Source organism: Apodemus sylvaticus, chromosome 13 (assembly GCF_947179515.1).
Source record: "Apodemus sylvaticus chromosome 13, mApoSyl1.1, whole genome shotgun sequence".
Classification (NCBI taxonomy): domain Eukaryota; kingdom Metazoa; phylum Chordata; class Mammalia; order Rodentia; family Muridae; genus Apodemus; species Apodemus sylvaticus.
The window spans coordinates 35,676,863-35,702,549 of record NC_067484.1 but is presented as its reverse complement, the minus strand read 5'-3'; the positions used below and the strand labels follow the sequence as shown (position 1 = coordinate 35,702,549).

General features: G+C 43.4%; 1 protein-coding gene across 1 annotated transcript in view; it reads right to left on the bottom strand.

Annotated features, from left to right (window-relative positions):
- Positions 1-25,687, bottom strand: part of Ablim3 (actin binding LIM protein family member 3) — a 119,157-nt gene that overhangs the window by 66,038 nt on the left and 27,432 nt on the right. Inside the window, exon 3 of the mRNA XM_052155822.1 lies at positions 9,397-9,534. Within this exon, the coding sequence (XP_052011782.1) occupies positions 9,397-9,534 (138 nt within the window). The remainder of the gene's footprint in view (positions 1-9,396; positions 9,535-25,687) is intronic.

Below are 25,687 nucleotides of genomic sequence, written 5' to 3'. Positions count from 1 at the left end.
CCTCCAGTTGAACCAGCACCATTTGTTGAAAAGGCTATCTTTTTTCCACTGGATGTTTTCAGCCCCTTTGTAGAGGATCAAGTGGATATAGGTGTATGGGTTCATTTCTGGAGCTCCAATCCTATTCCATTGATCTGCCTGCCTGTCATCTTTTTAAGACCTAGCTCTTTAATTTAGATGAAGATGTATTTCCTATGATGTTTTATAAACAGAATTTTTGACATAAAATCTTATGCATGTTTATAAGATTGATATTTTTCTCCCTTGGTCACTGTCTAAAAGATCTTGTGCAATGTAGAAAGCACCCTACCTCTGAGCTATAGTCCTGCCCATGCCCCCAGTCTCATTAGGTTGTCCAGACTTGCTTTAAACTTGCCTGTTAGATAAGGCAGGCCTTAAACGCCTGCTCTTCCTGCTTCCACTAGAAAAGGTGTGGAGCATCATAGCTGGCTCATGATTTCCTTCTTGGTATTCATATCTCAAAAGGCATCTCTAAAGTATTAGGACTCTTTAGAAGAAAAACCGCAATAACCTAGTTATTAAAAGTAGTAACTACTAAGGCGGCATCTGGGTTATATGTTCAATTTTCCCCAATTACCTCTTCATCTTTCTCCATTTTGGTAACTGGTTGTTCGATTCAAGGCTTTTCAAGGTCCACATAAGCACAATGGATCTTGTTATCTTCAAGATCTTCTTTTCTCTCATCCTTCTGTTTGCAATGTATTTCCTGAAGAAACTGGGTCACCTGCCCTCTAAAGTTCTTCAGAGTTTGGGTTTTCCTGGTTGTACCTTGTGGCGCTGACTAACCTGCCCCTCTTCTTACATTTCAGTGGCTTGACAGTTAAGTCTAGAAGTGCCAATGGATACTTGGTTCATTGTACTTTTATGGTTTGGGGTGGAGATGTGGGAGAATAGGCCATCGATGAACACAGTCTGGGTGGGTGGAATTGGCCATCAATGATCACTTCACGGGGGCGGGGAATTGCAAACTTAAGATAGCCTACTTCTGTTCTTTGCTGCTGAACCCTCTTTGCTTTGCAGAAGAGTTTTAACTGAAGATCCTATGGTTCAATATCTTGGGGAGCTACGGGGCTACTCAGCTTTTCACTTTTTTTTTTTTTTTGAGTTAGTGTTGGTCAGTTTCACTTTGACATGATCAATTTTTATTTTACACAAATTTAAAATCTATTATTATGACACTGTTGATAATGTTATGTTTTCACTATTACTATATGTTATAACTACACATACATAAATATATACTAATGTATGTTATATATATATAAAACTATGTTATGTTTTCACCTGTAGTATCTTTCTGTTTGAACTTTTACATCACCATTTGTATATCTCTTCTTTTTACTTAAATGATTTTTTCTTTTTTTCTTTTTTCTTTTTTCTTAGATATTTTATTTATTTACATTTCAAATGTCATCCCCTTTCCTCTATTCCCCTCTTGAAAACCCCCTATCCCATCCCCCTTTCCCCTGCTCACTAACCCACCCACTCCCGCTTCCCTGTCCTGGCATTCCCCTATACTGGGCCTTCTCAGGACCAAGGGCCTCTCCTCTCATTGATGTCTGACCGGGCCATCCTCTGCTACATATGCAGCTGGAGCCATGGGTCCCTCCATGCATACTCTTAAATGATTTTTTTCAATCATTCTGTCTATTAAACTTATATTCTAAAAGAATCTCCTTTTGTTTTGATTAACTGTCTGCTGTGATTTTTTTTTTTTTGATAGTATCTGCCATCCCCGTCCCCCTGTTTTCCTCAGATTCATTTGCTTTTTAAACTTCTAGAACTGGGTGGGTATTTGGTTCACTAATGTTCAAACTCCTCTACTGTCATTATTAAGACTATACCGCTTTTTCTGAGAACCACTTAACATTTTCCGATGTATTTTACACATTATATCCTTATCTCTCACTGTGAAGCAGCTTCTATTTTCCATTAAGTTTTTTTTTTTTTTTTTAATGATTTTATCTTACATCTCATCTCTTCCATCTTTGGGCTGCTTTCCTTCTGTCTACAGAACATATTCCAAAATTTCATCTAATGAGGGTCTGTTGAAACAAAATTCAGTCTTTTCTCTAAAAATATTCTTTGAGCAGTTTCAACAACATATGATTCACACAATATAAAATTCAACTACTTAAATATGTATAACTCATCCATATTTAGTATACTTTAGTGTATTTGGTATTTTCATTGTATCCAAAATATACAATAAACCCGTTCAAGTCAGTCCTTACATTTCTTCAACCTCTCCTGGCTGTAGAGAACCACTAATCTTGCTTACTATGAGCAGTTCATATACATGGACCTAAGCATGTATTCGTGATGTGTTTCCCACGTGTTTCAAGGTTTATCTCCTTGGATCTCCTATTAGAGAATGTCTGGATAATATTCTATTGTATAGACAAATGTGTTTTATTTATCAGATCAGCAGTGGGTGGATATTTGATATCCCCCCTTCAACCACCATAAGCAGTACTGCTATGAACATTCGTGTATTAATATTTTGTGTGAAATTCTTTTCATTACTCTTTTTGTGTACATGTGTAAATGTGTATGCATTTGTGTATGTAGAAGATGTATGGCACACGTGTGGAGGTCAAAGGACAACGTTGGCTGTAGGTCCCTAGGTGCCTTTTAACTTTTGTTTGGCCTGCGGCTCTTCCACACAGCAGGCTAGCTGGTTCATAAGCTCCTAGGAATCTGCCTGTCTCCACTTCCTGTCTCACGGCCACTTGGATTAGCTCTGCATTTTACATGGAGTTGGAAGATCCAGTCTTTTATTCTTGTGAACCCTGTCCTCAGACTGCTTTCATTTTCCTTGAAATGAAAACCACCTAGGAGCAGCAGAAGGTTCCAACAGACTGTCTGGACACTTATATTAGTTGATTTTAGCTATCCTTACACATGGGAACTTGTACGTATTGTGGTTTGATTGGATGTCTTTGCATTCTAATGATATTGAGCATTTTTATGTGTTTATGGGATGTCTGCATAACTCTCTGGAGAAATGTCATTGCAGGTCCTTCACCCATTTTGAAATTGGGTTATTGACATTTGTTACATTATTAGAATTCCTTACAAAGCTTGGACCCAGTGTTTGCTTCATATCTGATGAGTAAGTATTTTCTTTTATTTGGGGTGTTACCTGTTCACATTCTTAAGGTTGTATTTAGGCCAGGCATGGTAGTACACTCCTTTAATCCCAGCTCTTGGGAGGCAGAAGCAGGTGGATCTCTGTGAGTTTTAGGTCAGCTTGGTCTAGACAATGAGTTATAGGCTAGCCAGAACTACATAGTGAGAACTGGTCCCAAAACATATTCAAGTGTATTTTTATAGCATAGAATGATTAAGCTTTGATGATGTTTAATTTGCCTACTTTTCCTTTGCTGGGTGTCCTTTTATATTATCCGAGAAGCCTGTGCCATGCTCAAGGACACAAAGATCTACTAATCTATTTTCTCTTTAAAATTTTACGGTTTAGCTCATATGTTTGTCGTTGAACCATTTTGAGTTAATAGTTTATATGTGTTTGTAAGAAACAATCCATTTTCTGTCTCTTTTTTCTTCTGCCTGTGAACATTCAGTTTTCCTGGAACCACTTATAGAAGATTGTTCTTTTTTTTTTTCTTCTCTTTCTCTATTGAATTATCTTGGCACCCTTGTTGAAAATCAACTGGCCTTCGATATAAGGGTTTATTTCTAGACACTTGATTCTATTCTATTGATTGGCATGTCAGTCCATGTGCGAGCAGCCTAGCTTTGGAGTAGGTCTTTAAAGTGCAAAGTGTTGGATCCTCAATGCTATTTTTCATTGCTTGCTCTCTGTAATTTGATATGGATTTTATAGACTGATTTATGTTGTCTCAGAAAGCATATGTTGAAGCCTTGCCCTGCATCCTGAAGGCATTGGGGATGGCTGTCATGAGATAATTAGGTTTTGGTTCAGATGAGGTCTTGTGGGTAGAGCTCTTCATGCAGTGGCATTATCCGTTCCTTTATAAGGAGGTCTCTCTCCCTGCCCTTCCCCCTTATCTCTCTACCATGTAAACACTCTTGATACTGTCTGCCACTACACCAGGTATCATTATAATTCTTATATTTTGTTATATTTATTTGTATATATTTACTGTTACTAGTTGCTTAAAAACATTATTTATTTATTTATTTATTTATTTATTTATTTATTTATTTTGTGTGTGTGTGTGTGTGTGTGTGTGAGAGAGAGAGAGAGAGAGAGAGAGAGAGAGAGAGAGAGAGAGAGAGAGAGAGATACAGTTCATGTGTTGAGGTCAGGGGACAACTAGTAGGAATTGATTCTCTCTTTCCACCATGTAGGTTCCTAGGATTGAACTCAAAGCCTGACAGATTTGTCTGCAAGTGCCTTTACCCACTGAGCCATCTCAGCAACCCCTGGGACTGTTTCCTCAGTTTTATTTTATCTTTAGAGTTGCTGAGACTTGAACCCAGAACTTTGTATATACTAGGAAAGTGCTCTGCCACTGAGCTATCACCTCTCTGGCTCTCTCAAATTTATTTTCAGAGCACTCGTTACCAGTGCATAAACACACACATGGTTTTGGAACGTTGATCTTGTGTTTGGAAACAGTCTATTTTCTCAGTTCTAATGGTTTTCTCACGCATTACATAGGTTTGGCTCTACATGTGATGATCATCTTATCTGCAGTGGGGGCCCTTTCATACTTTCTTCTCAGCTTGTATACTTTTTATTTAATTTTCTTGCCTAACCCAATATATCACTGAACAGAAGTGGTGAGATCAGACATTCCCAGCTTGTTCTTTCTCTTAGAGGGAAATACTCAGTCTTTCACCACTAAGTATGGGGTTATATGTGGAGTTGCCTTTGTTCTAGAAAAGTGGTGTTGTTGATTACATAATCCTACTTTGACAAGTTTTCTTCCTTTACCAGTACATGAAAGCATCCTACTGTTTTTTTTTTTTTTTTTTGGCTTGTTTGTTGCTATTAAAGTGTCAACTGTCAGCCTATTTACCATTCATATGCAGATGATGTCTTTCATTTCTGGTTACTTTTGAGATTATCTCTTTATCGTTGATGATCTGATTTCACTCTGACGTATGTAGGCTGCTTCTTTTGCATTTTCCTGAAGGGTTTTATTATACAGTTATTAGGTAGCAAATGTTCTAATTACTATTAGATAGATGTGTATTCTAATATGCACTCCTCTCTCCACTGGTTCTGTCACCTCTCGCCTCTATGGTTTGTGTGTTTGTCTCTGAGTTACTCATTTTTTTAAAAAAGATTTTTATTTATTTAATGTATATGAGTACACTGTTGCTGTCTTCAGACACCAGAAGAGGGCATCAGAGCCCATTACCGATGGTTGTGAGCCACCATGTGGTTGCTGGGATTTGAACTCAGGACCTCTGGAAGAGCAGTCAGTGCTCTTAACCACTGAGCCATCTCTCCAGCTCCGAGTTGCTCATTTTTCTACATTAATTCTTTGAGGTTTGGAATAGAGCTGAGTTCCTTCCAAAAGGATTATTGTTGGCTTTTACTATTTGTCAAGTGTGAAACTTTGTTTTCAATCTCTTGACTCTGGAAAACACTTGAACTGATCTGAACCGAGCTACAGCCGAGATGGAAGCGAGTTGGCATTCCTTGCTCTCCCATTACCAAGTCATCAATACCATCAGGGAGCAGGATTAGGGGATAAGAAAATAAAACACTTCAAAGTTGACCTGACCTGGTCACCAGACTCAACCTGGAGAAGCAAGTTGAGACTTGATCTAATGGTGTAGACACAGGCAGAAGGATACCACCGAGCATGTACCCTATCTAATCCTGTCCAGCCTCGCATTAGCAGACAACATGCACCCTTGAGCCCTCATCCTACCCTACCTGGCTCAGCCTCTGGCTCTACCATGACTAGTCATTTACCACCAATGCCTGCAACAAGGATGGAGAACCAGGGCCCTCTCCATCCACCTGAGGAGACCTCCCAGCTGGTCAGTGAGCACAGGTGCTTCTACTGGGGCTGGAGGGGGCAGCCAGGTGGAAGTCTTCCTGGGACAACACAGTTCTGGAAGCCTTAAGGAGGCTCAGCATTCAGGTATCAAGGTAGAAATAATATGCCACACGATGAACCAATCTCCAAGGATCCCTAAGTCTATAGGGAAGCTATCCTGTAGACCCAGCAGGACACATCCAAGTCCCTAATCTGCATGTGCTTGGCTGCAGCTTTCTCATTCTTTTCTGAGAGGGCTCACATACCCAAGGCTAGCCCCAAACTTAGTGTAGCTGAGGAGGACCTCCAACTCCTAATCCCCCCCCCACCCCGCCTCTACTTTCCTAGTTTAGAATTCTGTTTTTATTTTGTAGTTGTTTTGTTTTGGGCCTGGAATTTGAACTTTCCACTCCCTCCCCCAAGATGTTGGGCTGTACAACAACTGTCCATGAGAATTTTAGATTTTTTTCATTTTACATTTACTGTATTTTTGGTCCACCCCTCCCCTGTGCACTTTCATGTTCCTTCTTTCTCCAGAGTTAGATTTTTTTTTGGTGTGCATAGTAATGGCTCTCAACTTGCTTTGTAGGGACCTATCATGTTTTCGTTTCTATCAATGGCACATTGATAATAAAATTATTCATTGAAACAAAATATACTTCAACTCTTATAAAATGTATAGCAAAAACATAGTATCATCCATAAGTCACATAAAGGATGGATTCTCAACAGTTGCACAGAAGTTTTAGTGCCCTGTAGCCGTGGGCAAGCTTCCTTGCTATCCTCTTTGGTTCTGGGGGCATTTCCTTTTCCCATCATGCACTGTGAGTTGGCACAGTTGCGGCTGGGCCTCACTATGTGTCTCCCATTACAGCTCAGCTTTGGTGGCTCTAGCGTGGTCTCCTTTTCTCCATGATCCACTTAGACACGAAGGAGAAAGCTTTATCTCCAAGGCCTTGCACCAACCATCAGGATGCGACCTGGCACTGGCTGTTCCACCACCAGCTCTCCCGAATGTTTCTGACCTCTGCAGATTCATTCCTTCCATATCCACACAGTGCAGTGTGTTGAAAGAGTTGTATCAGGCATGTGTAGACATTTCAGAATTTTAAATGAGGCGCCTATTGAAGGCAACAAACCTGCTTCCTTGTTAGCGAAGGAAACTCAAAGCCTGTCATTTGTTTTACTTCTTAGCATCTGACCTAGAAATATTCAGAAAAAATAATGGTCTATTTTTCTCCCTAAAATCTCCATCAAAGGAGACTCTATAACCTCCTTGTGGTGATTGTAGCCATGGCCAAATTATTCCCTTTTCTGTGTTCAAATCCTTGAGATCTGAGGCTTCAGATTTCCCCACAAGGGGCAAAGTTTCTCCAGGAGCTTGAATCTGGGTTGGCTATTGGCTTGTTTTGTCAATAGCAGGACATTAAGTATGTCCCGAGCTGGGTGTTAAAGGTCTCAATCACTAGCGAGAATCTTCTTGTTGTGTTTGGAGATCTGACACCTTCACATGAATGAGGTCAGGCCAGACCAGGAAGTGAGAAGCCCTGTGCAGGCAAAAAGTAACCGCTCACATTTTCCTTAGAAAATTAATTGCAGAGACACACGACACATCTTTATTGTTTTTATTTCCTGTCCTGCCCCAATTTCTGAGATATAATTATATAAATATAATTATAATGAATATAATTATAAAATTTAAAACACACAAATCAAAATATATCCTATATGTGCCTCTATAAAATGAATTAGAGCTCACAAAATGCATATTGCTCAATGAAAAGCCCAGTAGGAGCATAAAGGAAGGAATTTAGGATTTTTCTTCATGGCAATAGAAGCCAATCTTAGATATAGGAGGCTGAGGTAATGATTGATAAGAAGATATCTGGAACTTTCCATTGACCATAAATTCAATGTAAGTTAATGGTAAGAATTGGATCCTTAAGAAATCAAGTCAGCATGAGTCCCATTGACAGAAGCATACTGTTGCTGTGTTTGCCTGACCTTGAGAATGGTGATGCATTCTGGGAATCATGATTTAAGAATAATATTGACAAACTAGAATGGCTCAAAGAGGAAGCTTCAAGATAATGACACAGGTGGGAGTCATTTCGAATGAAGTTCAATTGGAGGACTTGTGAGATAATTTGTCATGGGAAGCCCTGGTTACAAATACCCTGAGCTCAGTCTTAGGGAGCAGAGAACAGAAAGTACACATCAAACTTTGAGCACACAAACATAGGATTAACAGGTGCAAGCCACTGGCTTAGAACGGAGGAGTGGACCCTTGTTCTGAAAAGACTCAGTGAAGCAGTATAGAGCAAAATCAGAACAGGGAAGTGGGAAGGGTTGGGTGGGAAAACAGGGGGAGGGAAGGGGACTGATGGGACTTTCGGGGAGTGGGGGTCCAGAAAAGGAGAAATCATTTGAAATGTAAATAAATATATCAATAAATTAAAAAAAAATGAAAAAAAATTCACAAGCAGTCCTTCGCAGGAATGTTTGCTTGTGAGTCTGGCAGCCTGGAGGCAGACAGGGGAGGCGCAGGGGAAGAGGTGTGTGTCAGGACCCTGGAGTGAAGTATGGCTTGTGGGCGAGGGGACTCTCTTTCAGCGACCCCTCCCCCTTCCTGCTGCTGTGATCCTTTCTGTTTGGGAACTATGAGCAAGGCTGGATGTAGGCTGTAGGATGCTGTGAGTCAGCTCTATGTGGGTAAAAGCTGTAGCAGCCAGAACATCTGTTTGCAAACGGCAAGCCTTAGGAAGGTCAAGGCAGATCTTTTCGTTCATCAGTCTTAAGCCTTTAAGGACCTGCATAAGGTCACAGAGCGGCTGCTCATCTCAAAGCCAGACTGGGTTTACCAGCGATAGCTTACATTATCAGTCACTCTCCAGTTGATTGATAGTCACAAGCTGCAGTCTTTAGAGATGTAGAAGTTAGCCTTAAGGATTGTCCTTTTCTCTTGGCCAGCCCCTGCTTCTTTAAGGTGCCCAAGTCCCCTCTTAACTTCCATATCCATCTACACATACAAACATACATGCATACATACATATATACATACAAACATACACACACACACACACACACACACACACATACACACACCAATCCATACACACACATACATATACACATTTATACACACACACACACACACACACACACACACACACATCCATCCATCCATCCATCCATCCATCCATCCATCTATCCATCCATCTCTAATCTCATTAGACCCTCCCTCTGGGCTCCACATTGCCTTAGGGAGAATTCTCCAAAGAGAGTTCTGGCCTTTACACTATCTCAACAACTTGTTCTTCCTGTCCCAAGGCATGTGCTTCCCCAGGGACAGGCAAGCATCTGAGAAGTGAACTGAAAAATGGCCTCCTACCTTGACAAGTGAAGCATCTGATGTGGAAGTGGTTGTTGTGGACACGGACCACCTCCCCTTTGCAGGTGTCTCCACAGCGGTAGCACTGGATGACGTTGGAGCTGCCCCGGGGACTGTACGGACTCTGCTGGTAAGGAACTGCAAATGGAAACAAGAGATCAGGGTCTAGGAGGCTTTGAAAAAGTCATAAGTCACCATAACCATAACTAAAAGAATAAGAGGTAGAAAGGGTAGAAATTATACCTCCACCATACAGAAGTGCTCAGCACGTTATATATGCCAAGCCTGGCACTGGGTGGCTCTGAGAGGGTCTGCTACCCTCCTCCAACAGGCAAAGACTCAGGCATACATATAGCCTTACCTTGCAACTGTAGAAGCAAATTGCTGAATGAATAGAAATGAAAGAGGAAACAGTGTACAGACATGTGCTGTATAAGGTCTGGGCCAAGTCAGACACATGATGGGGACCCTTGGCATCAGCTGGGATGGCCCTACTGCCTGGTGCTTCCCTGGCTGCAGTGATGATGCTTCATAGTAAACAAACCCACTGCACTGCCAGTCATAGGAAGCATAGGCTGTCATACACAGTACACAATAACTGATGATGGTTGCTCATTCTGTGTTTCCTATACTATACTTTTCATTGTTTATTGTATAGCTCCTTAAACCACGGGCCAAAGCCTCATAAGGGGTCATGAGTCAAGGACCCCATGCAAAAAAAAAATCTGGCAACAGTCAAAGATTTCTGAACATGCAGGAAAATAATAATGATAATGATGATAATGATGATAATAATAATAATAATAATAATAAATCAAATGTGTTGCAAATCTAGGTGTTCCTGGCAGTGCTCAGCTGTGTTCCACTGTGAAACTTTACCTCAGCCTTGTCTTTGAAGACACTATGGGCACTGGCCACTGCTCATGCTATCATACCATGCAGTGCTAAAGAAGGTCGACTCAGATCTGAGACCATGGTATGTTCTGAACTATAATGGTTTTACTGATATACGAGGTCTTCTCCTCTCATAGAAACATAATAGCTTAATTCTGGAAAACAGACTTCTGCTACTTTTCAGTTGCATGCAAGTAGCAATAAAGTCCATCTTTGGGTAGTATTGTGTTAGGATGTCTGATTTTAAAAGCTGCTACTTGAGTTGTTGACTTGAGTTCCATCAAGAAGTTGTTAAATCAGTTTTGATTTTGGATTGAGGCAGAACTTTACAGTAATTTCTGAAATGACTGTAACAATACTTTAAAAGTTTTATACAACACATTTATGCAAAGTGCCGCTGTCAGGATTGGGCAGTATGGAGATACCTATTCACTACTAATCTCCCATTTAGACCTGCTCATGGTTACTTTAGAGATCTCCTTTCCCCAAGATATCATCTGTTGCTTATGTAGAGATGTAAGGTGATTTACCCACCCTAAAATCTGGTTACTTGGAATTGAATAGCTACCTGCCTAGACCACAAGACCTCAGGGTTGAAATGATATTAAGAGCCTGATTAATAACTTGATATAAGTAACGCTGGCTTTGAGGAATCCACTCTCCCTTGTAGGTAGCCTTAGTCATCTTTGATGAGACATTATTCAGTTTCTTCATTTCCACTCAAAGTTGGAGACACAGTTAAACACCATCTGCTCATACTGTTAGAAGGTCTACTCTTGTCCTAAAAATACCACTTGCACATGCAGTCTCCATGGATGAGTGGATTATAAATTCTCTTGGACTCCCTGCAATCTTGAACTACGGAGGGTTCCAGAGATCACATCCTTTCGAGGTTCTTAACCTAGTGTAGCTCAAGTCTATTCACTGCCATTTGAATGGCAACTTATTTGGCAATAGAGTGTGAATGAAAATTGCGTGCCTTCCCTCGAGGAGACAGTATTCTATCAGCATAATGTCTTTCTCTTCACCTATCTATGAGTGAGGAATTTCCTGATAGTGCTAGGATGCTGGAGCCTGGATCCGTGCATAAGCATCCAACTTGAGCAAGGACCAATCTTTGTTGTCATGGCACCCAAGACCTTTTGTTAGTGCAGCACAACCAAGATTGTCCTCTTTGATCCACTTGGAACCTGATGTTTCTTGGAGCTAAATTTGGCATTATCCACATCATCCTCCAGCCAGCATCATGGTCAGGAGGGCTATGGTGTCTCCAGCTCACTTCATCATACTTCCCTGTTTACAGACAAGAGACTAGGCTTCTGATTCTTTCCTCCTTACAGGTGTCCCAAGCCACAAGTGTGCTGGAGAGCAATCACCTGGCTGTTTAGCCCTGGAACTGAACTCTGAGGATCTTGGTAGCCAGGGTGGGAGAAAAGAAGATCACAAAAAACAGAGTGAAGGTGGCCTTGAACCCATACTCCTTTTGATTCTCAACTACTAAGATTATGGTCATCACCAAGATGCCTGTCTCTTTCATAATTTCCTAATATCTCTCTCTGTCTCTCTCTCTCTCTCTCTCTTTCCATTACTTATCTTTTTTCACTTCTATCTTAAGTTAAATACAGAAAAAATAAATCAAAGAAATGCATGTATTAGCCAGGTAAAGAAATCATGAACTCACGTGAATGAGTTAACATGGAAAAGTCTATTAACTGCCCTGCAAGAGGCTGAGAAATGACTCGGTGGTCAGGAGCTCTAGCTTCCCCGAGCTCAGGCAGCTCACATCCTCCTGTAACTCCAGCAGCAGAGCATCCAATGTCTTCTTCTGGCCTCTGTGTGCACCCAGGTGTGTGTGTGTGTGTGTGTGTGTGTTTGTGTGTGTGTGTCCCTGTAACTCCAGCAGCAGAGCATCCAATATCTTCTTCTGGTCTCTGTGTGCACCCAGGTGTGTGTGTGTGTGTGTGTGTGTGTGTGTGTCCCTGTAACTCCAGCAGCAGAGGATCTGATATCTTCTGGCCTCTGTGTGCACCCACACATGTATCCAGGTGTGTGTGTGTATAGGTGTAGGTGTGTGTGCACACATTCATTGCATATGTTTGTGTGTGTGTGTGTGTTCTCCTGTAACTCCAGCTGCAGAACATTTGAGATCCTCTCTGGCTTCTGTGTGCAGCTATGCATGCAACAAGGTGTATGTGTATATGTGTATGTGTATGTGTGTGTGTGTCTCCTGGAAATGTTGACTGGAATCATGACCACCATGCCCCCATAGCTCCAAACAATTCTCTTTACCTAGAATGTTTCATGAACTGCTTTCTTTAGTATAACCCATGTTTCTTCTTTTTTGAGTTTCTGCTCTAAGCCCCCTGGAAAATATGACACTGCCTTCTCTTCTCTGGTTCGTGTGAAAATATAAATCCCACTCATATGAGCAGCATGGTGATCTACCACTGCCAAGGGAAGCAAAGCTGCGAGCCTGGAAATGAAATCAGAACAAATAGTACCGCCGTCCCCATCAGCGAGGAGAGCCTGGAAGGCTCTCAGATTCCCACCAGAACTCATTCCCACACGCTCAGCTACTGCTTTTATTTAATCTGCCCTATAGTTCAAGAAGCACTGTTCAAGGTCAACTTAATTTTTTTCTAATTTAGGGAAGTGGAATGGTGGGCATTTTCCTCCATCAGAATTCAGTCTTAGAGCCTGATAGGAAGTGATAAAATCAGAGGGGTAGATGAGGAAAGGGGGCCTCTCTGGACTGAAACATTAGCTCTGTCCCTCTGTCTCCCTACCCCCAGGATGAGGGTGTGGCCATGAGGATGCTGTGCATGGTCAGGGCTCCAGGAGTGTGTGGTGCTTACAAGTAGATTATTAGCAGAAACTCATGCACCCCTGCAAGAGTTCTTCCAGGTGCTGATGGAGGCTGATTATAAAAAGGTGGGTTTTGGGGTTTGATTTTGTTTTTGGTTTTAATTTGGTTTTTCAAGACCGGGTTTCTCTGTGTTTACATCCCAGGCTGTCCTGGAACGTGCTTTGTAGAACAGGATGGCATGGAATTTTCAGAGATCCACCTGCCTCCGCCTCCCAAGTGCTGGGCTTAAAGGTGTATGCCACTATATCCAGATCCAAGACCTTTTTATAACCAGACAGTGTCAAGAAGACCTCTTGGGTCAAGGAGGTTGGGCTGAGACAGGCCACATATGCTCCTGCCCTGGCAGCTATCTTGATTCCAGTGAGATTGTATATTTGGGGCTAATTAGACCAGGAAATTAACCTAGCCTTGTTTTTGCATGCGTAGGTGTGTATGGGGATGGGTAGAGAGCATGTGTCTTCTCTCCACCAATCTGCGAAATGTCGATTTATTTGGATTTTGATTTTAGTTGTGATGCCAGCAGACAGAACTTGGTGGTTTACATGTGCCCAGCAAGCTCTGTCACTGAAATACCCCACAACCCAAATGCCAAGATTGACAGTTGACTTTCTCCTAGCTACTCCCTCCTTCCCCCAAATACACACTCTTTTTAAACCTATAAAGTAGTGAGGTCCAGTTTTGTGGTTTATCACATTTATCTTATGAGCAAAGGTCTTTTAGATTCCAAGTTGATTTACATGCAGATTTCCAAACTACCTCCCATGAAAGAGCAATTAAGAGTGGTAACAAGGACTGGAGAGATGGCTCAGCGGTTAAGAGCACTGACTACTCTTCCGAAGGTCCTGAGTTCAAGTCCCAACAGCCACATGGTGGTTCACAACCATCTGTAATGAGATCTCACACCCTCTTCTGGTGTGTCTGAAGACAGTTACAGTGTACTTATTTATAATAATAAATAAATTTTTGGGCCAGAGCAAGCGGGGCCTACCAGAGCGAGCAGAGGCCCTGGATTCAATTCCCAGCAACCACATGAAGGCTCACAACCATCTTTATAGCTACTGCATACTCATATACCTAAGATAAATAATTCTTTGAAAAAAAGAGTGGTGACAAGCCTCATGGGACAGTAGTTCTGTTTGTGATATAACTTGGCATTGCCAAGTTTAAGCATATAGAATGTGCCATATATTGTCAATATGCTTTTAGGGAACCTCTGGCTTCTTTTAGAACTATTTGTGTGAGAGTCATGACTGGTATTAGCCTGGAGAAAGTGCTATCTAGTGGTGTATGCTGGGCTGGCAGAAAGCAGGTATCTACATTGTCTAGTTTTCTAGTCATTAGCTATATGTAGCTGCTGGACATTTGAAATGTGGCTAGCATGAATGAGAAACTGAATTTTGAGATACTTTTGATTGGCATAAATTTACATATAAGTAGCCATATGTGGCTATGACTACCATATTGGACAGTGCGAGTGAACATAACAGTTTCAAAAGGACAATATCAGGCAGAGTTAAAGAAATTAAGTCTGGTTGAGTTCTGTTAATACAAAAACAGCATGTATAAATGATCTCAGATACCACCTTTGCCATAAATTGTTATCTTTTTTTGAGATAGCGTCTCTCTAATGTAATCCTGAGGTTAACTTAGAACTCAGAGATCCCCTGGCTTCTGTCTCCTGAATGCTGGGATTAGAGGTGTGCACCACCTCAACCCCGTACCACCTTCTGGCCCAAATTATTCATTTTTAATTCTCCACAAAGTTTTAAAGTTATATGAAAAATCCAATTTATAATTAGTGCCAATTATACACACACTTACACATCCTGAATTTGATCTCAAAACAAATGCTTCTAAGCTGTGGAAAAAACACTGATTTTCTTGGGCTGGAGAGATAGCTCAGTGGTTAACACTGGCCGCTCTTCCAGTGAAGCAGGATTCCATTTCTAGCAACTACAGGCGGCTCATAACCATCACTAACTCCAAGTCCACAGAATCCAAAACCCTCTTCTGGCTTCCATGGGCACTCCATACATGTGCACATGGTACATATATATGTACTGAGGGACACTCATACACACTTAGAAATCATATACATATGTATATATGCAAATAACATAATTTGCTTATGGCTAAAATATATTTGTAATATATATTCATGTATACATACATATATATGTATATGCATGTATATATATACACACACACATGCATATACATACATATATAAATAGATAACATTTTCTTTATTCGTTAATTGGTTGATGAGCACCTAAGCTGATTCTTTAACTTGGCTCTAGTGAAAAGTTATTTCATGAACAATGGTAACACATATGTCTATTCTATGCCTATATAGATTCCCTTCAAGTACATCCTAATGAGAGGTATGGATGGGTCATATGACAGCTCTTTATTTTAGCTCTTGAGGAACCTGCATGCTGATTTGTAGAGTGGCTGCACTCATTTCTGTCCCCTCCACCTGCTTGTGAGGGTCCCCACTCCAGCCTCACCAACATTTATTTGCTTTCAAATTTGCTTTCACCTGACTTGGCACCCATGTTTCCTCCCTGGCTAGCTTTCTAGGTCTTCATTACCCTTCTCTGAGAGGGCTGGTGGTGACTTGGGTTTTGTTTCCTTCTCGGGTGGTGCCTAGTTTTCTGATTTTGGATAAATCCTATGATTTCTCAAGTCTCTGCTGTGTTCTTGGTCACCAAGCATCATAGACAACATGATTTATAAGGCTCGTTCTAATTTACAAAGGGTTTTGCCTTTGTGGTTTGTTTCTGGGTCTTTCTTCTCCCATACCCTATCCTCTCTACTAAATGGTCCTACATTTAAACTAAACTCTGTTTTATTCTACCAGGTTTATTAGTCTCTTTAAAAGCAGATAATGGCACAGTTGTCCCCAAAAGCATCACAACCAAGAAGTCATCTTCTTTCTACCCATGGGCCACCTGTGCAATCTTCTCTTCCTTCTCCCCAAGGGTCAGTTGACCTTGGAGATAAAAATGTTCCCAAGTTTTAATAGAGTGTCTTTAAAATAGTCTTTAGGAAGTAGAGGTATCTATGCTATCTATGCTGGAGTCTAATTAAGAGAGCAACACTGCTGACTTGGAGACAGTCTAACAGCTTGAATAATTGGCTAGAAGTGTAATAAAAACAGCAGAGTTTCCTGTTGCAAGGTGAGACATCAAGCAGAGTCCCCACTGCTTCAGCAATGAGCTGCCAATGCCCTGGGGCCCAGAGAAATGCACACCTAGGCGGGGCGCAGGGTGTAGCAGCTGCCGCTCTACAGCTTGCTGACTCCATTAGAACCCAAAGCACCCTGAAGTGTGATCTCAAGTGTTAGCTAAGTGCTGAGGAGACCCAAGTGTGAACCCTGGCACTCTGTACGTAATGAAGTGGCGGTGTGAAAGGTCAAGGGGTTGGCATAGGAATGGATCCGCCAACTCACAATGGCAGGCAGGGTTTGTCTTCAGAGTTGAAAAGGTCCCGTTGGCATGATCTAGCTTCCTAAGGTGAGACCATAGAGACACAGGTCTCTGCACTGGAAGCGGGAAAGCACATGGCACATCTGGCTGCTGGCATTGGGGGTGGGGTAGGCTTTGGATTATAGCCTTGCAACTTGATGGGTGTCTGACTGAGCAAGTTACAAAACTGAGCCCTCAGTTTCCCTGTCTTTAGAGTGGGGTACCTTGGCACTGTTTAAGGAACTTAAATTGTGCTCAGGGTATTCTTTGACAAATACCTTGGGTTCAAAAAGCAATAACTAATTTTAAAGGCCTGCAGAAGTCCTGCATCCTTACCTTGAACCCATTCTAAAAACCTTTCCAAAATTACCCCGACCAGCTAGCCACTGAACCTGGCTCAGACAGTTCTCAAACCCACTGCTGGACAAATCCAGCAAAGGTTCCTTTCTTTTCCTTCTTGGTGGCTATCAAAATAAAACGGTTGGCTCCAGACCACTTGCCATCTTGAATAAACTCTTCCTTCTCAGGACCTCGCTGGTTACAGCTGACTGTGGGCTGCAGGGAAATGTATGAATTGGGCTCTTCCTGTTGTAGGAATGAGACTAGGTCTGTCTGTGATATATCCCTCTGTATTTGAGCATATCTGCTGTTTCCATGGGTGGCGGGGAAGAGTTTGGGTGCTCATCTAGAATAAGTGAGTGATTGGCTGCTCTTGGTAAACTGGGAGGGCCAAGTCTCTGCCATGCTGATGATGTTCACTGAAGCAAGACCTTTGGAGCAGACAGGGGCTGGCGGTCATTCATATATGCCTGGGAGCCTGTGGTGCTACTCCTGGTTGTCAACTTGACTATATCTGGAATGAACTACAGTCTAGAATTGGAAGGCTCACCTATGATCCTAATTTGGAGGCTCAGAGATATAAGTTTCTGATGGATCTTGGTATGGAGATCTTGAAGCATAGTGGCTAAGACAAGGAGATCTCCGAATTCAAGATCATTTGGGATTAAAGGCATGGATGTACATGCCTTTAATCTGGGCCACACCCTCTGCTGGAGACCCACACGCCAATAATCTGGGCCACACCCTCTGTTGGAGACCTACAGCCTTTAATCTGGGCTACACCCTCTGCTGGAGATATATAAGGACATTGGAAGAAGGAAGAGTCTCTCTCACTCTTCCTTGCCTGCTTGCTTCGTGGGACTGAGAAACTGCTAGATCCTTGGACTTCCATCCACAGCTGCTGCTGACCATTGATGAGGAGTTGGACTATAGACTGTAAGTCATCGACAAATTCCCTAACTATATAGAGACTGCCCATACGTTCTGTGACTCTAGAGAACCCAAACTAATACAGAGCCACATGCGGGCAAGAACCTGGTCTAGCAGTTTGCTCTCAGCACCAAGCATGCAGAACGTGTTCATCTCACCATATTGCTGTTTCCGTCTCAAAACTGAATCAGAAAATCACTGAAGGAATGAATAAGCCGAAGCCTAGGGGAAAGGGATCTGTCAGACTTGCACAAGCGACAGAGACTTGCCTCAGAGCACAGATGTGTCTGCTGTAGAACAACTGGACCTGAGTAGGCATTGCAAAGATCAGCTGGGCTGACATAGAGCCCAGGTCATGGAAAGGTGGTCAGAGAGCATACAAAGGTGAGGTTACACTAAACCTAGTGGAGGGCTTGCTGAGCTCTAGTGTTATGTAGGTGGCCGGGGTTAGTTTACAAGACTCCGAAGCTGGGATGAAGCAAGAGGAGTGAGCAGAGAGGTAAAGTTTGCAAGGGCAATAGGTAAAATTCAGACACTCTGTTTGGAAGCACACTCAACAAGGTGCGCGTGTCCTCCTGATGAGTTTCCTTCACTCAAGGGAGAACACTACTTTCCTTATTTTATGGATGAGGAAACTGAGGCACAGAGAATGAAGGCTCCTTGTTCAAAGTCACACAGTTAGTTAATAAGGGGCAGAGTCAGAGCCTGAAGCCAGCCAGGCTGACTCTGAGTGCTTTGACCACAGCAGTGGTCTGCCACCAGACGCTTTTCTAGGGGAGCACTGGTGCTGGACGGCTAAAGGAGCATCCACCTTCCTCTAAGGCAGCCATTCATGTTCCAGAAAGTCATCCAGAAAAGATCCAGAAGTGATAATCGGAGCATCCTGGGGTACAGAGCAGGACTTGTGTAATTGATCACCCTTGACAGAGGATGAAGAAACCATGATGGTTGTTCTTAGGCCAGGGCAGCTAAAGGAGCATCGACTGTTCAGCCCTGAGCAGTTTCCCTGGCACAGGCAGAGAGAGCTTGGCAGGTGTGCATACCAGTCCTCAAGAGAGGCCAACTCTGTAGGTGCTGGCAGCTGCAGCAGGGTGGAGCTCTGAGTCTCCTCAACTCCCTAGGTGTCTCCACAGATGGGCCCAGCCCAAACATGGTTTCCCATGCCAGTAGGTTGAGAGCCCAGGCCAACACACATAGGGCCTCTTTAAAGGCAACAGACCATCCTCCACAGCCCTGCCGCCAGGCTCAGCAACATGCTTCACCGTATGTATGGCTGTCTTCTTCCAGAGAGTGTCATTGGTACATATGTCAGTGCTCTTGGCCAGACATGCTGCCCCTGTCTGACAGCCACTGCCACAAGAAAGCTACAGCAGGAGGACATGGGTTTGACCTGAAATGGGCTCCATGGCAGTAACCGTCACGAATGAGGAGGGGGCACAGTGGCTGCCACACACCCAGCGACACGCTGATTTCTAACAATCCCCTTGGCTCTTGAATTACACCTCTCTCATATATATATATATATATATTTCTCTTTTGTGATAAGTGAAAACTTCACCCCCTCCTGCCTCCCTCCCACCCTGTCTGCTGTTGGCCATGCCTGTGTCCACCGGCTTTATCCAGACATCTGGCACTGGGCCTCTTCCTTAGGACTCAATTGAAATGTGCCTTTTCCTTTCTTGCCCAGAGAGCCTCCTCCCTGTCCCTAGGCAGAGGAATAATCCTGTTAGCTGTGGGATAGGAGCCCTTTCTGTCCTCCCTAATTTATGTTTTGTGCTGAACATCTGAATTTGCAGTAAGCGCCCCCTGTTCTTCTGAAGGCACAGGCCTTGGAAATTCTAAAGTCAGGAAACTGCTCTCTGTGGGCCCTGCTTTCTGCCTTGCCCTTCCTGACCCTGAGGCCTTGTTCGATGAATGGGGGTAATTCACCCAAGTGGGTGGTGAAGGAAAAGCCCCGTTGATGCTCCAAAAATATTGTTTGGCCTTCTTGCTTATGGGACTCCACTAACCCGCTGTCCATAGTTCTGTAAGAATGGCTGCGAACAGGCAAGGGTGACAGACAGAGAAGGGAGACTCTATTAGGTCTCTGCCAGTCTTGGGATTTTTTTTTTCCATTTTGGAGTGGGCTCTCATTGATCAACACCAATTCTCCTATCCCTCACCACCTTCAGACAGTCAGTCACATGCTGAAGGCTGGAAGAGTGGATAAAGGTGGCTAACATGAATTGTGCAATTACCATCTGCCAAACCTACACTAAGTGCTTCGTGGTCGTCATGTCATTTAGTTCTCCAAACAATCCCATGAGACTGACTCTACATGGATTCCAAGGCCCAGAGGGGATGGTTGCTGTGACTGAGGTCACCATCCAGCTAAGGGCTGGAGCTGAGTGTGCCAGGCGTCAGCCCATCCCGGACGCTTCTCTTCTGTCCTCTCTCTTTGGTAGGGTGTTCTCAGTAATATCTCCTGCCAAGAGCATCTCGGCAAGAAAGACAACTGTTCTTCTCCCTGCTGGGTCTCCAGGACCTCGGGCCTGCCTGGGCATTGCCAACAGGAGAGCATGGCTACCTTAGTTCAGCCTGGCAGCCCCTTTCCAGGATCCTGTCACAGCTTATCTGAGAAACTGGGTTTTGTCTGGGACTCTGGGAAGCATGTTAGAAAATGGAGGCCCTCAGGAAACTGGCAATTGTCCTCATGCTCTGAGTGACTCAGTCGCCTGGTCCCTGAGCCAGAGGCTTCGGTAGTTATACAATGTTTGCTTCCTGAGACCCTGGCAGGCCATCAAGTGCCTATAGTCTGTAGAGAAATCCTGGGAATATCAGCTAGCTAACTGGGCCCTGGGATTCAATGGTTTTATCATGAGAGTGGAGGGACTCTGGAAAATATCTAATTTTCTAGAAATACACAGAGGTTTCTAAACTCCCTCCCCAACCCTCCCTCTGGAATGCTAATATATTCTGTCCTGGTTGTTATTAAGGGTATTTCCTTGGACCAGCTGTTGTGTGGTTTGGACACGCCTCCCACACATGCTTTATTTGGGTGGCCCGGTATTTGTGTTTAAGGTCTTATAGATTGCCATGGTTCCCGCTCTCCCTTTTTCCTTAGGCATGACCCACCTCTCACTGAAACTGTGGGTCCTCAACAGCTCTGGGGTGAGATCCTAGAGGTCTTATATAGATGGGCTAAGAGCCAAGGCAGCCAAAGTAGATCTCTGTTCCCCGCCCCCCATCTGATCTCCAGGGGACCTCTGCCTCATCCTGCCATTTCTGTCTTCACAGATACAACCCTGAGGCTCAGAGAAGGGAAGAAGTCACCCTTGGTCCTCCTCATGACGGCTCTATCAGAACTGAGGGAAACCCTTGTCCTAAGTTCCAGGAAAAGGACATTTCACTTGAGGGGAGGATACAAGTTATGGAATCACTGAAGCTATTTAAGCACTCTCAGCTCTGAGATAGTCAGGGTTTCTTGAGGCTCTCTTCGGGGCGTAAGGTCCAGGCCCAACTGCTCAGAGTTCTGCAGTGTTCCCCTCAAGATGGTATTCAGTAGATGCTCATCTCCCTACTCCACAGAGCCTGGCCTAGCTGTAGGCCTCCCCTCCTCTGGTTTAGGAAAGAATTAACCATCTTTCCAATCTCTCTTCCAGCCTCTCTTCTGTTATCCCCTCCTTTCCCTCCCATCTCCTTCCCCCCATCATTCCTCCCTCTGACCTTTGCTTCTGTCATTTTTTCACAATGTCTTAGTATTTCTCTTTCCCTTTCTGGGCTCTTGTCGTGCCCCCCACCCCCGCCCCCTGTAAAGTTAAGCTTCCCTTCAGATTCTGTATAATTAAATGGAGAGCAAGTACAGGTTGCAACACACAGTGCCTTCAGGGGCAGGTGATGGCATGGAAAAGCAACCAGAAAACCCAAACTGAAGAGACTAGCTACCTGGGGCGGGAGTGGGAGACAGTTACTGGTCCTCAGGAACTAAAGTTAAGAAAAAACACATGCCAATTCCAAAGGGGACCTGTCTGTGCAAACCAGATTCTCTGTCTGTGGGTCATCATTTTGGGTCTTTGCATCTGTGCAGGCAGATGACCACAAAGTTACTTTCAATTACAATCTGAGTCAAGTCACATGCTGTCCACATTCCTGAAGGACCGAGAGGGATGGCATATTCCTGCAAGGAGGTCTTATCGAGCTCCTGGCTGGAAAAGGAAGTGCTTGTTTACTTTCCAAGGTTTCATTATTTCCTTGGGGGCAGGCAGTGGTTTTCAAACATGGTTGTGGGCCACAACCCACTGGAAACATTTCCTTTTGCACAAAGACTCAGGACATAGATCGGTGTAATGAGGTGTCACTATGAAAACCTACCATACACAATGCATGTTCAGGTATTCTGCTAGTCCACATACCATTACTTTATTTCCATTTTCTTTAAAATGCTGTCTGCTACCAAGTGAACTGATGTTCAAGATCTGCTAACAGGTTGTAGGAAGGCTGTCTGTCAGAGGTAGAAAGAGAGACAAAGATGATTCTAGCTATGCGCTGTATACTCTGGTGTACTCTGTCTGTCATGAGGCTATTTAAAATTTATGAAGACTCAACAATCAGTTCTGAATCCTATTACATGAGTTATGTCCTCCATAGCTACACAGACTACTAAGCTGCTATCTTGGATAAGACAGAAGTGGAGCATTTTCCTCATTCAAGATTGTCCTATTTGACCACTGGTTTAGATCTTCCTTCATCATTTTGCCAATAAAGAATCTGAAATCCAAGGTCCCTCAGTGAGGGTTGTAAAATGGAGGCTATGGAATTGGAACTCACTGAAGCCTCAAGGAGGTCTGCCAGAAGCTAGGAGCAATTGACCGGAGGAGTGGCCTTAAAGATTTATCCTCACTAAAGCAGCCGTAGCTCCAAGTCTGTAGTCTTATGTTTTGCACGCAACGTAGTGAACCAAACCTTAGCCTTTACAGACAAACAGAAGTCAGCTTCCATCTCCTACTGGGTGAGCGTGGAGAGAGGGTAGGCTGCACATCCTGCCTGACCAGGGTTTATTCATCTCTAGGCTTTGTCTCTCACAGGCTATGAGTGTGAGCAAGGGGCTTCATGCCGCCGAGTCTCAGTTTCTCCTTTGGTGAGATGGAAGAACAGTATTTACTCTCGAGGAGTTTTGAATCAGAAAGCAGTAGGCCCATGGCATCGCAAGCTTGTCATAATAATGATAGTGATGATATTAACTACTAAATGGTAAACATCAAAGAAATGTAAAGATAAGCACACTTTTTACCCCAAAGGAAGTTCTAGGCTACAGCATAGTATATGTAATACACTATAGTATATATAGTATATGTAATACAGTATAGTATATGCATACAGTAAGGTATATGGTGAGAGTGGTGGTGATGATGGTGATGATGTTGATATTAATTATGGTGGTGGTAATGATTTTGTCTCTAATGTTTCATCTAGTACTTGGTATAGCAGGTACTCACTTTGTATTTGTCTGAATGATTGAATAAAACACATCTCTAAGTAGCTACCCTCTAAGGTAGGACACTGTACTTATGTGGGGTGATAGGATTATTGATTATTTCTAACTGTGAAGGGAAGGAGAGAAAAAAAGAAGTGCAGAGAGTATAGTGGAGAAATGGTATTAAAATATTTAACTAATTAGTGTGTGTGTGTGTGTGTGTGTGTGTGTGTGTGTGTGTATACCAAGGCATCACAGACAGCACAGGAAGGCCAGAGGACAACTTTGTGGAACTGTTACTCGCCTGCCTCCTTCACATGGGTGCTGAGGCTGAACTCAGGTCATCAGGCTTGCAGGGCAAGTCCTTTTACCTGCTGAGCCATCTTGCTGGCCCTCAGAAAGAGGTGGCATTTTTATAGTTATTAATAAGTTGCTGGTCCTTGCTTTGTGGGTCCTAGAAGTTAAGGCATAACAAGCAGTGAAGAAAAAGAAGAGAAAAGTCAAAAGACAATAGATAGAAAGTTAGAGAAAACTTTTAGATATAATGTATGAGAGAAGAAATGGAGAGATCTTTAACACACCAATGGACAAAAATTTCCTTTTTTTTGTTTTTTTTTTGTTTTTGTTTTTTTTGATAAAGGCTTTCTGTGTGTGGCCCTGGCTGTCCTGGAACTCACTCTGTAGACCAGGCGGGCCTCGAACTCAGAAATGCACCTGCCTCTACCTCCCAAGTGCTGGGCTTAAAGGTGTGTGCCTCCACTGCCCAGCAACCTTGGCTATTCTTGAAGTCACTCTGTAGACCAGGCTGGTCTCGAACTCAGAAATCCACCTGCCTCTGCCTCCTGAGTGCTGAGATTAATGGTGCGTACCGCAGCTGCTACCCCCACCAGGCCCCAAATTCACATTACAATCTGGGAAGCAAATGATCATCTCAAATTTCAAATTTAACTTTTACAATATGGAGGGGCAGGAGGAAATGTTGAATCTCTGTGTGTATGAGCAAGAGGCTCTCGACGGTGGCTTAGCCTGTCTATAATGCCCTGCAAACAGCTTTATTTTTTTCCATCCGTAAATGTAGTGGACATCTGTTGTTTTGCCGGCTCAGCATCTGTTCTTAGCTTCTTCTGGCAGTGGGATCTCTTTCCTGTGAAAAGCCATTTCATGAAATGTGGGCAGGATCGACATTGTCCCAGGACCCAGTGGCCAAGCAGTCTGGATCTGGCCCATCCAGAGGATTCCTTTCTAGGGTGATGGCAGGCACAGGGCCTAACCCTCCTGAAGTTTTATTTATGTAGGATCTTTTGGGGAAGGTACCTGTCTTACTGAGCCAGGAGGGGACAGTTTTGTGGAATTTGATGCCATCTGGGGATGGTCTCCAGTTGGAGAGGGCTTTAGAACTGAGTGTGAACAGATTTCTGAGTCTGTGGATCCTGTGGACATTCTAAGTACCCATATGGTACTTTAACTTGTACTGGATGGCTTTGTGTGTCATCTTGACACAAGCTAAAGTCACCAGAGAAGAGGAGCCTCAGTTGAGCAAAGGACTCCACGAGATCCAGCTATAAAGCATTTTCTCAATCAGTGATCAATGGGGAAGGGCCAAGCCCATTTTGGGTGGGGCTATCACTGGACTGATGGTCCTGGGTTCTATAAGAAAGCAGGCTGAGCAAGCCAGAAAGAAATAAGTCAGGAGACAGCACCCTTATATGGCCTCCACATCAACTCCTGTCTCTAGGTTCCTGCCTCACTTTGAGTTCTTGTTCTGACTTTCTTTGGAGATGAGCAGCAACGTGGAAGTGTAATCTGAATAAACCCTTTCCTGCCCGACTTGCTTCTTGGTCATGGCGTTCTGCCACAGCAATGGAAACCCATCCTCACCCTTTAGAGAAAGACATGAGTTTGAGTTGAGTTTTTGTAACTTGGGAGATAGCTAAACTAATACTTCGTTTTTCATCCAAACTATAACTTGCCTCCAATGTAAACTGAACAGGTTATAATTTTAGGGCCACTTCATGCTAGAGTACACATATGTAACAAGACTGATAACTTAGCTGAGGGTATGGGGGTGATCCAAGTAGACCTGACTCCTGCCTGTCATGGCGCTGGCTCTAGTGTCGGGGAGATGGAGATAGTGCTGTAAGAGAAGGAGGAGACCCAGTGGCTCCCTTCTCAGCAGCCACTGATCCCTTTTGATTCCTGAGTTTCTTTTTTAGTGGACCCTCCTCAGAGCAGCCATGACTTTCAGAGAAGGTAGTAAGTAACCTTTTCCAATTGGAGTAAGACTCCCGACTGCTGTATATGAATCCTAGTAATTTCCTTCCTTTGCCAATGGATTGATTT